At 39.7% G+C, this 18,497-nt stretch overlaps 1 protein-coding gene across 3 annotated transcripts in view; it reads left to right on the forward strand.

The window, feature by feature from the left end:
• The window catches only part of LOC115214945 (glycine dehydrogenase (decarboxylating), mitochondrial), a 161,231-nt gene that overhangs the window by 82,925 nt on the left and 59,809 nt on the right, over positions 1-18,497 (forward strand). For all 3 annotated transcript variants that reach the window (XM_036505402.1, XM_029784031.2, XM_036505403.1), the window contains exon 3: positions 5,256-5,334. In XM_036505402.1, the coding sequence (XP_036361295.1) occupies positions 5,256-5,334 (79 nt within the window). The remainder of the gene's footprint in view (positions 1-5,255; positions 5,335-18,497) is intronic.

The following is an 18,497-nucleotide window of genomic DNA, read 5'->3' on the forward strand; positions in this document are numbered from 1 at the left end:
TCGCCGCTCGCCCGAACGGCGCAAGTTCGCCACGGATCCCAAAGAGGAGAGAGGAGAGACACAACAACAACAACAGCAGCAGCACAGAGAGATACCGAGAGAGACACAAAGAGGCAAAACGGCAACAGCTGGCTTACATTTAACAACAGTTTATGACAATCAATTGTTACACATCAAATATATTTAAAGGAAACAACAAATCAATACATCATACGGGTATACCACAGATCAAAGCATTTAAATATGCAAGTAACAATATAACAGTCCGGAGACGACACAACAATCAGTATTTCAAAGGTACACGTCCGAAGACACAGTTCTTTTCCAAATCACTTCAACAGATAACGCTCACAGTTCTTTAAAGTCTTTTTCTACACAAATCAACACAATTCTGAACATAAATACCACAACTCGATAATCGACACATCGACAAGTCCTTGACTCAATTCACATTGTTCGTTTCACTGTCTCATTTCTTTTCACTGTCTCTTTACATCGTGACACGTATCAATACATAATCAAATACCTTAATTCCTAATTGAATAGCCAGTGTCCCATCTTGCACTTCATCTCTCTCTGTACCGCTTATTCCTCTGCATATATCCCTTTCTGTCTGTCGCTAGCTCCAACCTGCCAAGCTCTCGCATCCCAACTTGCTTTGCCCTGACTTCCAAAATCCGACTGCTTTCTTTGACGACCGAATACCCACTGACCCTCTATCACTACCCCTCAATCTGTCCCTCGCAATCACTCTCTCCCTTAGCTCTGCCATACTCTCTGCCTGTCCTCCTCTGCCCCTCATCCTCTCTCACTGCTAATATCCTCTCTATCTGCTCTCAGATTCCCTACTCTATCTTTCTCACCACTTTCCTTCCTCTTCTTCAAGGGGTGTCTAGGACGACCTCCAATCGACCGCACAAGGCCAAAGGTCCCTCCAAAAAGCCATTACTCTTCCAGTAAACAAAGGGCTGTCACTTTTTACTCCAGGCCTGCCGGCGCCATTCCCAAAAAGGGGGACAAGAAATACTGCACTAGCCAAACATAACAATATATACGACAGGCTTCTTTCAGTTTCCGTCTACCAAATCCACTCACAAGGCATTGGTTGGCCCGGGGCTATAGCAGAAGACACTTGCCCAAGATGCCACACAGTGGGACTGAACCCGGAACCATGTGGTTGGTTAGCAAGCTACTTACCATACAGCCACTCCTGCGCCTATATTATACTAAAACTCAAAGTTGTCTGTTTTCCTGCCATTTGATTAAGATGATACAGATTACAAATAAAATAGTCATTTCCACCTTTAAGAAAAAAAAAAATCAAGTTGAAAATGTCATCACAGCTACTGCTGCTGTCCATCCAATTTTTTTTATTTCTTACTTACTTTTTGCTTCCCTTAATCATTTATACAACTTTCAGAGTTCTGTGAACTGAAAGATAGAAACTCTCCCTATGTTTTTATGAGATGTTTTTTGAACCATGGGTACTTGATTTTATTTTTTCTGAAAGGGGAAGATTGCTGTTTTATTTCAAATAGGATATTAATCTTTATCATCTTAATCAAAAGGCAGAAAAACAGTCAGAGAGACTATCTCTTTACAGACGAAGATCAGATGCAATGGGAGGAGTTGAATCTCATAAGAATGGAAGAACAAACCACACCAAATGGATTGTACCTTATAATCAAACGCCACATTGCTCGGTGAGGCCAGTTAAGTACGTCATCAAGTACACACTGAAAGGAAATGACCAAGCTGTTGCTCAAATAAACAATAATAATGCAATTAGTCAATATCAAACGGGTAGCCATATTGGACTATCCAAAGCAATTGCGTCCATTTGGGGATTTTCAGTTCATGAAAGAGCACCGGCAATAGTGAAACTGCAAGTTCATCTACCAGATTAACAAAGAACATTGCTCAGAAATAATGAGGATGTATTTGGCTGTCAGTGAATGACATATGGAAACAACATTAACAGAATTCTTTTCATTGTGCATCAATGATGACTTTGCAAGAACATTACTTTATGCTGAAGTACCGATGTATTTCACTTGAAATGATAGTAACAGAATGGCAAAGAAGACAGCAAGGAAAAACGGTGAAGGCCATTTGAATGTTTTTAAAGAAGAAACAACTTAGTTGTGTTTATGTTGTTACACCAAAGGCAGGAGAACTGTATTGTTTAAGAATCTTATTGCATGAAGCTCAAAATAGTATTTTTTTCCTTTCTCACCACATATCGACATTTTCAACTTGGAGTGGTTGTGACCCAACAGGTCACGGTGGGTACATCTAGTATATATGTACTGTTTTCTTCCTTGTATACCATTCTCCCTAAAAAATGGATCTACGCACTCAATATCCCTTCTTATCTCACATCTATTTTCTTTCCTCCACCTTACTCTCTATTTTGTATTTTATCTAAATTAACTATTACTTAACCATCCTCTCACACCGTCTCCGATGAAGGGATATAATTAATAAATATCCTGAAAACATCTGTAAGACCTTCTGTATATAAATGTTCTAATATCTGTACAGCCTTGGTTTTTTTATCTCATTACGCAAAAAATTTATATATGTATGTATATGTATGTATATATATGTATATATATGTATGTATATATGTGTATATATATGTATGAATATATGTATATTATATATATGTATATATGTATATATATATATATATATATATATATATATATATAGATATGACAGGCTTCTTCCAGTTTCTGTTTATCAGATCTAGTTTCAGTGCTTTAGTCAACCCAGGGGTAAAGTAGCAAACATTTGCCCAGGTTGCTATCATCCACAAATAAATCACCTGCTGCTTCACAGATAATTCTCTGGTCACTCAACATTAGCAGAGACCAACAAGCTCCTTCTGATCATCCTTTTTACATATGCTTTACAATGCTGGCATGAGCTACATGATGTCTCACCATATGTCATAATCCCATGTCATCTGGTATGCAAAACAGCCGAAAGAACCCCCACCACTCTCTCTGTAAAGTGTGTCATACTCTGACATGGTTTTAACAGCTGGATACCTTCCTGTCACCTGATTATCTGCAGTTTATCATGGTACTGGTACCACAGGGTTTGTGTCATTTCGAATCCTTTGCAGCCACTTGATGTTGAGTTTTCTCCTTAACCCTATAACATTTAAACCAGCCATATCCAGTCCAAATATGCTGCCTGTTTTATGTTCTAACCAGCCAGGTCCAGCCTATCATACCTACCCTTCAATGCTATCATAAAATATATAATCGAACTTTTGAAGCTACTTCAAAAGCTTGTTATTTTGTTGCATCAAACTTTTGAAGCTACAAAATAATGCATGATTCATTAAAAATAATTTGAATGATAAAGAAGGATTAACCCTTTCGTTACCAACCCGGCTGAAACCGGCTGTGGCTCTGTAGTACAAATGTCTTGTTTTCATAAGTTTTGAATTAAAATCTTCCACCAAACCTTAGTCCCAATTTATGTTCCCAACACTAGCTTAATGATAACGAAGTTATTTTACTAAATTCTTTGTTATATTTAAAATAATTGAAAGAAACAGAGATCATCTCAAAATAAATACGGTAATGAAAGGGTTAAGCATATGAATTGGAAACTGTCCATTTTCTTCCATTTTTGTCACTTTCCAGTTTTCACATCTGTAAACTCAAAAGGCTTCAAGTCATAAGAAGGAAGAAAATGGTATATATAAGGGAACAGGAGTCTCTGTAGTGAACGGCATTACATAATGAAGTTCATTATATAAATTTCTTGTTACCTTATCTCATATATAATCTCTTGCGTGTGTGTGCATTTGTGTTACCTTGTCTTGACATTATTTGACAGTTATAAATGAGAATCCCTATCATACATGCAATGTCCTTCACTGTCTATCTTCTATGAAAACATGTCTAGTCATGCTTGGTAGCAGATGAAGGCTGCTAGCAGAAAAGACATCTGACCTTAGAAAATTTGCGGCTTCAGTGATTTCTGTTTGACCCTTTCAAGCATGGAAAAGCAGACAATAAAACAACAGCAACAGTGATGAGATGATGATGATGATGAATAATCTAGCAATGTAGCTAGCTATCGTTCATGTGTATTATGGTTTTGATGATTTGGCCGCACATGTTTTTTACTATTGCTTTTATGTTCCTATGTAGTTGCAAGCAGATGTTGTCCTCCTCTCAGCCTTCTCGCTATTGACCCAGCAGCACATCTAGGATGTGGCAAGTGGAAGAAAATACAACTGCTACCAGCATCTAACTCAGTGGTTCTCAACCATTTCTTTATCAATGGACTCCCATTGCCATTTGATGTTTCGTTTCTTCTCCCCTCTTTAATTCCTTCCTTCTCTCTCTCTCCCCCTTGGTGCCTTTGTCCCTTTCTTTCTCTCTCTCTTTGATTCCTTGCCCCCTGCTTTTCTTTCTCTCTCTTCTGTCCTCTGGTCTTTTTGGCTTGACCGCTGCCATGTTAACACTGTTGTCTTCGTTTGCTGCGAAGGCATTTTTCAAATACGCCAGCCAAGATAAGTTAAAAATTGTCTGAAGTCGTAAGACACCCGCTGTTTTGTCCCGTTATTACTATTCTTGTTTTTTATTTCTAATTTTTGTTTCTTGTATTTATATTCGTGTGGCATTCTGTCCTTGTTTCGTCACATTTGATCCTCTTTCCAAGAAATCTAATGCTCGTAGCTTAGTTTTTCTTTGGGGCTGGCCGTATCGGAACGATATCAGGATTAATCAGCCGAAATCGCTAAGATGATCCGGTTCCCGACTGAAGATTAGAGGCTTCGAATGACCCGTCTATTTTTTTGTGTCGTCTCTTTGTGTGTTTTTGCGTTCTTGTCCCATTTTGTAATTTATATTTAATTTCTATACATATATTATTGCGGCGCAACGTACCCCTATCTCCTATCTTTCAAAACACCTATCTTGTCCATCATGTTCTAACTTGTGTAGGTTGAACTGAGCAAAACACGTGAGAAAGATCCCTAGCAATAAATACATCTATAGCAACATTGTTTCACAGACCCTTAAAATAATACTGAGGACCCAATTTACTATTTTGTTCATGTAGACCCCAAAAATCTTATATGGTCCCTGATCAAGAACTACTGATCTAGCTGGCACTCCTTTACAGCTGAGGAGACTGAGAAAAGAGTAAAGATGTAGTACTGTATAGATGCCATCACTGTGCTGCTGTTGTTTTGTATCCATTTCATTACTATTTATTGTTTTCAGGATATGGACTCTTTCATTGGCAAGACAGTGCCCGCATCAATACACCTTAAGGAAGATCTCAAACTTGACAGTCCTTTGGGTGAGTCTATTGTGTTACTGATTTTTAATTTTTCAATCATGTTGTTGCCTTTTATTAACTCCAAGTCAGTCCTGATCAAAGCAAAAAAAAAAATCAAAGCATTCTGGCCATAACCATTCTCACATTTTTTTTTTCGAGTATAGGATAACACAGACAACATTTACGCAACAAGTTCTTCTCTTTTAAGGCAGTTGTTTTTTTTTTATTCACCATAAAGGTTTTACATAGAGGGGACCTTACAATACATTGGGGACACAAAACATAAAAAATTAAGATTAAAATAAAAACATAATCGTATGATAGAGATGTAAAAAGGGTGAAAATGAGAGATGTTAACTGATGTTAACTGCCCCATCAGTCAACATCACTTACTTGCCCTCTTTCCTATTTCAATGAAAAAACCACATAGTCCCCTATATTTACCCCATATATTTTCTCAAATTCACCCCTCCTTTCCTGTTTAAGGCAGTAAGATTTAGTTTACTGAGGACTTGGTCAGTTGTTGTTTCCAGCAGGCTGAGTAACTATGAATAATTGTGGTACATTCCCATAATCCATCTACATTAGTTACATGGGTGGGTGCTGAAAAGTTCCTGACCTTAGGTAATAGAAAATACAGGAGGTTCAGTTAATTATGATTTTATTCAACATATTCCCCTCTCAGATTTACACACTTATTGCACCACCCCTTCAGTTTTTTTAAGCCCTGTAAAAGAACTCAGAAGGTTGGGCCTCAGCAGTAATGATATTGGCATTTTGATACCCGACCTGTATCATCATGATACAGGTAACTCTTTTCCAATATTCAAATGGCTTCCAATTCTCCATGTCAGCTAACATTTTCTCAACTACAACTTTTACCTTTTAGCATTCAGATTATTCTGTTAAATATAATGCATATTTCTTCACATTCTTTAAAGTTAATCCTGTATCATCTTGTAGCTTTAAGATTTCAAAGTTATGACTGTTTATATTTAGAATGACATTGCAGGATATATGTGAGAAGCTGGGATCTGGCCAGTTTGAAGATAAAGCAGGTAGAATATTTGGGCCAGATATGACTGGTTTAAATGCTAGAGGGTTGTTAATCTTTGTGCTCTCCGACAGGTTGTCTGTTCACCAATACCTCAAGCTGTTCCTGATAAAAAAGGAGACATAAAAGCAATCATAAAATTTAGCACAAAGACCCTGTGTGTGTGTGTGTGTGTATGTGTGTGTGTGTGTACATATGCATGCATATGTGTGATGGGCTTCTTTAAGTTTCTGTTGACTAAATCCACTCACAAGGCTCTAGTTGGCCCAGTGCTATAGCAGAAGACACTTAAGGTCCCATATTATGGAACTGAACCTGAAACTGTGTGGTTGGAAAGCGAATATCTTAACTACATAACCATACCCATGCATGCACACATTCACACACACACACACATGCACACACATACCCATTTTAATGTTTTTTTTTCCCATGCTTGCATGGATTAGATGAGGTTTACTGAGGCAGATTTTCTACAGCTGGATGCCCTTCCTGTCACCAACTTTCACCTGTTTCAAAGTAAAGTAGTATTTCTCCAAAAACAAGCATGTTTTCATGGAATATTGCAAATGAATGAAACTCATTTACCACTATCACTTGATGTCAAAACAAGGACACACACACACACATATATATGTGATAAGGTGTGGTGACAGGAAGACACTTTAGGTGTAAAATACTGCTGCAGTTTATGCAAGTATAGAAAAGCAGATAAAAAACAAAGGAACGAATATGAGAATGTGTTGCAAGGTGAATGTACATATTTAATTATCTTTGACTTTATGTAAATTCTGTTTAATGAACATATTGTTATCTCCCAAAAAACGAAGTTTATTAAAATCAGATACAGACTGTGTAATGGGATCTTGAAAGTCTTATATTATTGCAGACACTTAAATAAACGCAACCAACTTAGAATATTTACAGCACAGATGTGAAATTATAAAAGATAAAAAAAAAACTCTTGTACTTTTTTTTTTCATTGTTTTTTACTCGTTTCAGCCACTGGACTGTGGTCATTCTGGGGCACTGCCTTGAAGGATTTTAGTCAAACAATTCAACCTCAGTATTTAGATTTTTTTTTTAAAGTCTGTTACTTATTCTGTCACAGTCCCTTTTGCCAAACTGCTGTTACAAGGATGTAAACAAACCAACACGAGTTATTGGGTGGTAATGGGATAAACATACACGCACACACACACACACACAAGGCTTTCTTACAGTTTCCATCACCAAGTTCCCTCACAAGGCCCTAGTTGGTCCTAGGGCTGTAGTAGAAGACACTTGCCCAATGTGCCTAGAATTTGATCATAAACATAATTCTGTCTTCTGAGTTTCACTTATTGATCTATTGTATATTTTCTTTAACCTTCTAATCCAGTTTGTTTTAACCCCAAGTTCAAACCTGATGAGGGCCTATGATCAAAGGTATGCCAACCAAGACTGTTTTAGGGGTATGTAGGACTGCATTATCTCATATTCCCTTTCTGTAAAGTGGTATGATGTAAGTTAAAGGAGACTAAGCTGTTATTTCTAGCAGGTTGCACAACTGTAAAGAGGTTTCTTCCTTATTAGCTCTAATCCAGTTAGTATTGGATGGTCTGCTAACATTTGCAACAGACATCAGCTGTGATTAAAGTGTCACTCAACTGTCAACTATTATTCATGTATCTGTCAAGTGGAATAAAAGCATGTCAGCTAAGATTAATTTCACCCAAGTGTCAGCTAGGATTAATGTCACTTGAGTGTCAGCTTGGATTAATGTGTCATTCAAGTATCACCCAGGATTAAAGTATCTCTCAAATGCCAGTCAAGATTAAAGTATTACTCAAGTGTTGGCTGAGATTAAAGTGTCACTTGAACATTGGCTGGGATTAATGCGTCACTCAAGTATCACCTAAAATTTGTGTCACTTAAGTATTGGATGGGATTAAAGTGTCTCCCAAGTGCCAGTCAGGATTAAAGTATTACTCAAGTTTGGCTGAGACTAATGTATCACTCCAGTGTCAACTGGAATTAATGTGTCCCTCAAATGTTAGCTAGGACTAAAGTGTCACTCAAGTATCAAGTGGGATTAATGTGTTTTTCAAGTGTCAGCTAGGATTTAAATATTACTCAAGTGTTACTTGAGACTAATGTATTACTCAAGTGTTAATCAGGATTACTGTGTCCCTCAAGTGTCAGCTGGTACTAAAGTGTCCCTCAGGTATCTCTTAAGATTTAATATGTCCCTCAAGTGTCAAATGGGATTAAAGTATTACTCAAGTGTCAGCTGAGATTAAAGTGTTACTCAAGTACCCGCTTAGTTTACTTCTATTCACAGGTCACCAGCTGAGTATATAAACAGCTGGATTAATCAGATACTGAAGACATTGGTACAGTTCACTGAGCCGCATGCAGGTACCACACTGTATGATAGAGTTCACTTTATTGTGTCTATCACCAAGACAACTGGCTGTGAGCAGTCCAGTCTACTTAACTGTAGAGAGGTGCCATGTTGTGGTAGAGTTCACTGTATTGTGTCAATAATCAGGATACTTTACTATCTACAGCCCAGTCTACCTAGCTGTATGTAGGTACCACAGTCTAATGTGGCTCACTAGCATAATAGTAGTGGTGGTGGTACCTTTTACTTGCTTCAGTCACTGGACTGCTGCTATGCTGGGGCCACTGCCTTGAAGGGTTTAGTTAAACAACTTATTGATCCCAGTACTTATTTTTTTAATCTGATACTTATTCTGTTGATCTCTTTTGCCAAACCACTAAGTGATGGTGGAGAACAAACTCACACACACGCACACACATCCATATATCATGGACTTCTTTCAGTTTCCACCTGCCAAGTCCACTCACAAGGCTTTGATCAGTTCAATTCTATAGTAGAAGGTACCTGCCCTAAGGTACCACATAGAGGAACTGAACTCTAAACTGTATGGTTGACGGACTAACCTCTTACCACACAACCACGTTAGTGGTGGCAGTGGTGATGGCCATTAGGAAGTACTGTTGTGACTTGTCCCTCATAAAATGAGGTGACAGCTTATTGGCTGTAGAATTTAAAACAAGGGAGGTTTTTTAAGGCTTTCCTTACAAGTTCATGTAATCTATTAAAATCTCACTCAATACAGTGAAACACTGCCTCAGCTTTTCATTTATTTTTTTTTTTTTGGTTTTCATTTCTCAATTGTTACTTTCTTTAACTTGTTCGTTTCTCCTCTCATGTTCACAAGTGCTTTGACTGACTTTTACTACTCTTAACTTCTCTTAACTAATCGGCAGTACTTTTAAATTTTCCTGTGCAGATATGTGTGCATAAGACTATTAAATTATTGCACAGGGGTTCCCCGAGCCAGTGGAATGTTTCCTTGGGGTTCCGCTCCAGCAAAAAGTTTGAAAAGCACTACTCTAGACCTTGTTGGCTGTGGTTAAGCAAACCAATATGTGGTGATACCATTCTAAAATGCCATCCACTTTGGTGGACGCTAAAAGACATTAAGGCCAAGACATGAAGCATTTGTAAAGGCTGGACACTAGCAAAGTTCTTTGACCATAGAGAGAGAGAGAAGGAGAGAAAATGGAAGAGAGAATAGATTATGAAAGGGAGGAGGGACCCATGGGGTTTGAAAGGACATGGTTAACCTTTTAACTATATTGATGTGAGGGTGAATGAGTTGGGCTAGTGTTTGAATTTTACTGTTTTGCCACCTACTGGAGCAGATCTATGAGTGGTGGTGGTGGGGGGCAGTGGTGGTGGTAGAGTATAGTAATGCAAATATATGGGAAACTACCACCTGTGTCATCTCTTGTGAAAGGTAGGTGAGTCCAGTTTGCTGGACATTGTTGTAGAGCTGAAAAAGAGGTAATTTCTACTCTTCTCCTCTGGAAGCCATTTACTCGCAATGCCAGAGGGCGCACACTCTCCTACCCTGATGTAATCTCCAGGGATACAGGCATCCAGCAACAGGACCTCCGTAATGCCATGATGGACCGTGAAGTATGGCGTAGCATGGTAAATTCCATTGTCTTGACCACGGTCGAACAATGATGATGATGATGATGATAGCTGTGGTTGATGATGATATAGAGTGGAGTGTAGCAGTGGTTTATGGTGAGGTGGAGTAGAATTGTAAGTAGAACTGAGATGGGGGTGGAATACAACAGTAGGTGATGGTGAATTGAAGTAGAATCCAGCTGTAGCTTGTGGGGGATAAGTGAGGTGGGTGGTGTTGGCTGGGGCTGTACAGTAACTGGTGGCACAGTGGTGATGTGATATGAGGTGGAGTGGAGCAGGGCATTGATTGGTGGTAAAAAATTTGAGGGGAGGGGGCATGTTATGTTTCACCTTTTTGTTAACCATTTCTAAAACAAACAACGAAATCAAATTACTTAATAGAAAAGACAAAAAAAAAAACCATGCCTAATCTCTCAAATTTAATAATCACGATATAACCCTCCTCTACTCTTTCACCCCCACCTCTTCCAGTGTCCTCATTGTCCTCTTATCTGCCATCAACATTTAGTTTATCTAATTTCTCTTCTTCGCCCTTCCTCCTACCTCTGATTTTTGGTTTTTGCAAGTTTATATTCCTTACTTTAACGCCACCCCCATCACCAACTACCATCACCTCATATGTAAATAATACTGCTTGACCTTAAAACTTTCTTTGAGAAAGTTACAGAGTACCAGAGTACTTAAGACAGTTATGGGTTATGAATGTATATGCATAGCTGTCCTTATCTGTATGGTTAATAAACACACACATGCTGCTTCTATTTTTTTTCCTTTTTTGTTGTTGTTGTAAAATTATTATCCCCACCAGTTAAATTTCAGAGTGACACAAAATGTACATTCATTAGATATATAAATTTGATCCTGTCTATTGCATCATCATTATCACCAACATTTAACTGTCCACTTTTCCATTCTTGCATGGGTCAGACAGAATTTTGGGGGCAAATATTCTACAGGCAGATGCCCTTCTTAGCGCCAGTGCTCACCTATTTCTAACCAAAGTAAGAGTCCCCCATGGCTGGACATGTGTTCATGGAAGATTGGAGATGAACAACACCACTTGCATGGCAGTGATGCTTGTTTACAACTCTCACATGATGTCTAGGCAAGGAGGCAAAACACACTAGAATACACACTGTTAAGCTGTGTAAGTGATACAAGAGCCTAGAGTTACATGCAAGGTACTTACCTAGCCCCCACTTCTGCTCTCTACATATTTAAATGCAAGCATGGAGATATGGATGAGTTAGCTTTGTGTCTGTGTGGTTTTGACATTGGTCTCATTGCCTGGTATTTCAGACAAGAGTCTTCTACTATAGCACCAGGCTGACAAAAGCCTTGTAAATAAACTGGGTAGATGTGGATATATATGTTTGAATATATATGTGTGTTTGTGTATATAGCATGATACATACATACATATATTGAGTGTGTGTGTGTGTGTATGTGTGCACACCTATATCTCTTTGTCTACATTTGTGCTCTCCTATTTATTAGTATGGCCATGTTCTAACCCAGGTCACAGCAACACCTGCCACACTTCTTGGTCCTTGTTGGTCCTGCCTCAAGGTCCTTGTTGGCTGCAACACAAGAATGCTACAAATGTACCTAAATGTGAAATAGCAGCAACAAATGCCTTTATGGAGACCTGCTGAAAGTTAGCAAGAAGATCGATTTCAATTTTGATTGATTTTTGATTCTCACTTGCCTGAACAGGTCTTCACAAGTAGAGTTATGTGTCCCAAGAAGGAAGGTATGCACCGGTGGACTGACTACGTCCCAGGTAGGGGCCACAGGTTATGGCCTCACTTGTCCTGCCGGGTCTTCTCACGCACAGCATACTTCCAAAGGTCTCGGTCTCTGGTCATTTCCTCGGTGAGACCTAAAGATCAGGCAAAGACAGCTGAAACTATCTGGTCACTACATGTGCTACTACCCTGAATAGGAAATATCCAAATTAGTCTTGTGGAACCCATTTCATGGTGAGAGGAAAACATTGTCACATAATAACAACTTGTGCTCTCTCAGAGTCATTCGGTACAAGCAGCTGTTGACTAATTGTTCACTTGCTTCATACTTTGAAAGACCTATTACTGTTGTACAGTGTCCTTCAGTCATTTTCCATGAAAATGTTTGGTCAGTGGAGAAGTATTACCTTGCTTGAAAGCGGGTGAGGGTTGGTGACTGGAAATGCATCCAGCTGTAGGAGGTTCACCTTAAATTTCCATTCAGCCCCTGAAAGTAGACATTAAAATGATGATGATACTTGTTCTGTCACATCTCTCCTCCACAGCAGAAATGTTAAGGCCACTCTTCGTGGTGAAGAGGATTGGGCTGCAAGAGTCCTGTGCAGGTGCCATGCACAAAAGTAGTTGTGCCAGTGCCACACCAAAGGCACCCAGCACACACTGTAAAGTGGTTGGTGTTAGGAAGGGCATCCAGCCATAGAAACCAAGCCTAAACAGACTGGAACTTGGTGCAGCTTGCCAGCTTGCCAGCTCTGGTCATACTGTCCAACCCATGCCAGCATGGACAACAGATGTGAAATGATGATGATGATGATGATGGTACACTCTCTGTCTCTCTCTCTCTCTCACACACACACACTAATTCTTTGCAATCTTTTGTCTCCATTAAACATTATCCTCCTCCTCCTTCTGCTCTTCCACTACTCTATTCCAATGAGAGGTGGAGTATCACTGTGAAAACTCTCAGCTCAGATCAATAGAATTATTACAGATGTTCATTTAAAAATGATGTACAGTCAATAAAGAAACCTGTAGATGGCCTGTTAAAAATGGTAGCCAAATTTCCCTCAATCACAGCATACATACACTAGCTGAATAAATTATAGGATCGTCATGGCTGGAATGTCTTTGATCATGGTTTGCTGGATAAGGACCTACCTGTCGCTAAAAGACAACAATAAAGATAGCTATGTCACCATCATCGTTTAACGTCTGCTTTCCATGCTAGCATGGGTTGGACGGTTCAACTGGGGTCTGGGTAGCCCAAAGGCTGCACCAGGCCAGTCAGATCTGGCAGTGTTTCTACAGCTGGATGCCCTTCCTAATGCCAACCACTCCGTGAGTGTAGTAGGTACTTTTTATGTGCCACCGACACAGGTGCCAGACGAGGCTGGCGAACGGCCACGCTTGGATGGTGCTTTTTACGTTCCACCAGCACGGAGGCCAGTCGATGCGGTGCTGGCTACGGCCACGTTCGGATGGTTCTCTTATGTGCCACTGGCACTGGTACCACAACTACAAACTCCATTGATGTTGATCGATTTTGATTTTGGTTGATTTTTGATTCTCACTTGCCTCAACAGGTCTTCACAAGTAGAGTTATGTGTCCCAAGAAGGAAGGTATGCACTGGTGGACTGACTACGTCCCAGGTAGGGGCCACGAGTTATGGTCTCACTTGTCCTGCTGGGTCTTCTCACGCACAGCATACTTCCAAAGGTCTCGGTCTCTGGTCATTTCCTCGGTGAGACCTAAAGAGCGATATATATATGTATGTGTGTATGTATGTATGTATGTGTCTGTCTGTATGTATGAATGTATATGCATGTATGTACATCCCCCACTTGTGTTTCATTGGTCACTTCTCGACCCTACTCAAATTTAACAGTCGTCACCTACTCTTCTACACATTATCCCCCACCACCATTTGACAACTAGTGTTAGTGTGTTTACATCCCCGTAACTTAGCAGTTCAGCAAAAAGAGACTGATAGAATAAGTACCAGACTTTAAAAAAAATTAAGGATTGGGTCCAATTCATTTGACTAAGATTCTTCAAGGTGGTGCCCCAGCATGGCCACAGTCTAATGACTGAAACAAGTAAAAGGTAGCAGATAAAATGATAAGCAGATAGTGAGGGAAGTGACTGGGGGTGGGATAATGAAGATGACTGTGTTAGTGTGTAAGATAACAGCTGTTTCATTAAGGGTGCTGGTGATAGTGGTTTTGTGTGTGGGTGGTGAGGGCTGGTATTCATGCACACACATATATTACACGCACACACAGACAAATACATAATACATACACATCACCATTTTCTTAATGTCCACTTTTCCATGGTTGCTTGGGCTGGACAGAATTTACTGAGGCAATATACCATGCTTGGTGGAGGTGCAATGGCCCAGTGGTTAGGGCAGCGGACTCGCAGTCATAGGATCGCGGTTTCGATTCCCAGACTGGGCATTGTGAGTGTTTATTGAGCGAAAGCACCTAAAGCTCCACGAGGCTCCGGCAGGGGATGGTGGTGATCCCTGCTGTACTCTTTCACCACAACTGTCTCTCACTCTTACTTCCTGTTTCTGTTGTACCTGTATTTCAAAGGGCCGGCCTTGTCACTCTCTGTATCACGCTGAATATCCCCGAGAACTACGTTAAGGGTACACATATCTGTGGAGTGATCAGCCACTTACACGTTAATTTCACGAGCAGGCTGTTCTGACGGAGTGCTTCATGATACCATGCTTGAGAAGACCTTTCAAGCCAAGTGAGATCGTAGTCATGGCCGATGCTAGTGTTTCATAACTGGCACCCATGCCTGTAGCATATAAAAAGTACCCACTACATTCTTAGACGGGATGGTGTTAGGAAAGGCATCCAGCTGTAGAAAGCATACCAAATCAAATTGGAGTCTGGTGCAGCTCCCCAGATTACCAGTTTTCAGTCAAACCATCCAACCCATGCCAGCATGGAAAACACATGTTAAAGGATGATGGTGATGAAGGAAGGAATATTTTGACAGGATCAGTAAACCTATACTCTCTCTCTCTTTTACTCTTTTACTTGTTTCAGTTATTTGACTGCGGCCATGCTGGAGCACCGCCTTTAATCGAGCAACTCGACCCCGGGACTTATTCTTTTGTAAGCCCAGTACTTATTCTATCGGTCTCTTTTGTCGAACTGCTAAGTGACGGGGACATAAACACACCAGCATCGGTTGTCAAGCAATGCTAGGGGGACAAACACACACACACAAACACACACACGCATATATATATATATATACATACATATATATGACAGGCTTCTTTCAGTTTCCGTCTACCAAATCCACTCAGAAGGCTTTGGTCAGCCCATGGCTATAGCAGAAGACACTTGCCCAAGGTGCCATGCAGTGGGACTGAATCCGGAACCATGTGGTTGGTAAGCAAGCTACTTACCACACAGCCACTCCTGCGCCTACATAAAATATTTTATGATATTCTCTTTAAATCCAAATCCACATTTGCCTTTAGTTTCCAAAGAGCTGCCCTATCCTATTTGGCACCCATCACTCACAGCCCTTAAGCTTCACTCTCACTCTGTCTTTTAGATGAAGGGAGAGAGGCCCTTTTGTTGCCATCCAAGATGACAACTTCCCAAACTACTTCTAAATGTTCTGGCCTTAAAAACTACTTCTGTTCTTTGCTCCTTATTTCATTAACCATGTTTGACTGTTACCGATTTATCTTATTTAAAATGTCTACTTTCATATATAAGGTACAGGCATGGCTGTGTGGTAAGAAGTTTGCTTCCCAACCACATAATTCCAGGTTCAGTCCCACAGCACATGGCGCCTTGGATAAGTTTTCTTCTATTATGGCCTCAGGCTGACCAAAGCCTTGTGAATGGGTTTGGTAGACAGAAACTGAGGGAAGTCTATCGTTTATATGTACATGTCTGTGTTTGTTCCCCACCATCACTACTTGGCAACCAATGCTGGTGTGTTTATGTCCCTGTAACTTAGCAGTTCGGCAAATGAGACTGATAGAATAAGTACTAGGCTTGCAAAGAATATATCCTGGAGTCAATTTCCTCAACTAAAAAAAACCCTTTACGGCAATGCTCCAGCATGGCTATAGCCAGATGACTGAAACAAGTAAAAGAATAAAAGATATACATATATAAATATATATACAGATATATATATATATTTATCTTATTTAATCATTCCCAAGTATGTGTAACTTTATCGCAAGTCTAATCTTCTTATCTCTCTCTTTCTCTTTCCCACTCACTCTTTCCTCCCTCTCTTTCTCTCTCTCCCTCACACAATATATTGGTTATTTTCCATTTTCCTCATTTTCAGATGGCCTTCACTTTTTATCTTTGCTTATTTTTATGCCAAAGCACATTTCTGTAGACATATTTTTATACTTATTATTAAAGTGGTGAGCTGGCAGAATCGTTAGCATGCTGGACAAAATGCTTACTGGGATCAATGTAATTAGCTTACTCCCCCCCCACCCCAAAATTGTTGGCCTTGTGCCAAAATTTGAAACCGTTGTTGTTGTTATTATTATTATTATTATTATTATTATTATTAAGGCGGCAAGCTAGCAGAATCATTAGCCCCCCAGGTGAAACGCTTAACAGCATTTTGTCCATTGTTACATTCTCAGTTCAAATTCTACTCGGGTTGACTTTGCCTTTCATCCTTTCGGGATCGATAGATTAAGTACCAGTGAAACATGGAGGGCGATGTAATCAACTAGTCCCCTCCCTCCAAAATTCAGGCCTTGTGCCTATAGTAGAGAAGATTATTATTATTATTATTATTATTGAATGAGAGAGCAGTGCATGCCATCAAAGTGACACTGGGGTAAAATATATGAAGCCCAGTATATCCCTCAAGACTACCGTCTGATAAGGGTACACCAGGCACATGCATCACAACCATATGTGCGCGACATGGTGATCTCATATCAAGATTAACAGCGCATGACCTTGCAGGTGGTGCCCAGTTAGAATTTATTTTCTTCTGGTCGAGTAGCCCATTCTGCTGAAAAGGTCCCTGAATAAGGGTTGTTTAAGGATGTTGAAAGAACCACCCATATTTCCAAAGGTGAATTATCCAAACCTCCAAGAATTTCTTTCAACACATGGCTATGATGCTCCCCCACTACTTCTGCACGTGGTCAGAGATGCACATATCGTCAACCACTAAGGGACATGCTCAACTGGTTAAGGTCAAACAACTGACAAGCAAATCTGTGGTATTGAGCAGAATACTTGCGGTAGCCCATCTTTTATACCAAGACAAAACATGTACATGATAACACTTCTAATCAGTTAAGATCAGAAGCCATGAGAGCTACTGTCTGGTACTGCATCAGGATATTTATTATTATTATTATTATTATTTTATGTTTCACTTTTTCTTTGCCTTTGTACAAGTTGGTTCCAATTCTCACCCAGAGACCTCAAGAGACAAGTTATAAGTTCATGTTGGTGTTATGCCTAGGGTGTCATATATTTGGTTTTGTACATAGTGTTGTTCTTGAGGATGTTTAAGAAACCATAAGAAAATTATGTGTTTGTTTTAAAATTTGAGATTACACAGACAATATTTTACACAGGATATGGACAGTTCCCATGAGCACTATCTTTTGAATTTTTGCCATTTTGGGGTTTCCTGGTATCTGAGCTAGGTAACACTCAGCCCCTTTTGCTATCATTCCCAGGGCACCTAGGACAACAAGTATTGTTTTAGTCTTCGGGTTCCACATTTTGCTAATTTCTATTTCAAGATCTTTATATTTGCTCAGTTTTTGGTAGGTCTTGACAGATACGTTTATATTGATTGGGACAGTCATATCAATGAGGAGGCATGATTTTTATCAGAAATCTTTCAATATAATGTCTGGCCTACTTGCATCTATCTTTCTGTTTGAATGGTAAAGTTCCAGGGGAGTGAGATGTGATCATTTTCAAGCACTGGAGGTGGTTTGTGTTCCCACCAGTTTTTATCATGGGGCAGGTCCAGGTTTTTGCAGATTACCCAGTGAATATATTGTGCAGCTCTATCATGCCTGTTGAGATACTCTGTAGGTGCAAGAAGAATGCATATGTAGACAAAATGATAAATGGCTTCATTTTTATTGTTGACATACACGATGTGCTGGGAAGCTGCCGTTCTTTAATATGTTGGCCTGGTAGTTCCTTGTAGGTAGGTATTGATCTTGGGCTGCTATGAAAAACCCTTCTGTTTCAGGTTTTAAGCCAGAAGCCATTAGCCATTGATGGGTAAGGTCTTTGTCAACATCGGCATTGTGATTATTATTATTATTGAGTGAGAGAGCAGTACATGCTGTCAAAGTGATGGTGGTGTACAAAT

This window comes from Octopus sinensis, linkage group LG8 (assembly GCF_006345805.1).
Source record: "Octopus sinensis linkage group LG8, ASM634580v1, whole genome shotgun sequence".
Classification (NCBI taxonomy): domain Eukaryota; kingdom Metazoa; phylum Mollusca; class Cephalopoda; order Octopoda; family Octopodidae; genus Octopus; species Octopus sinensis.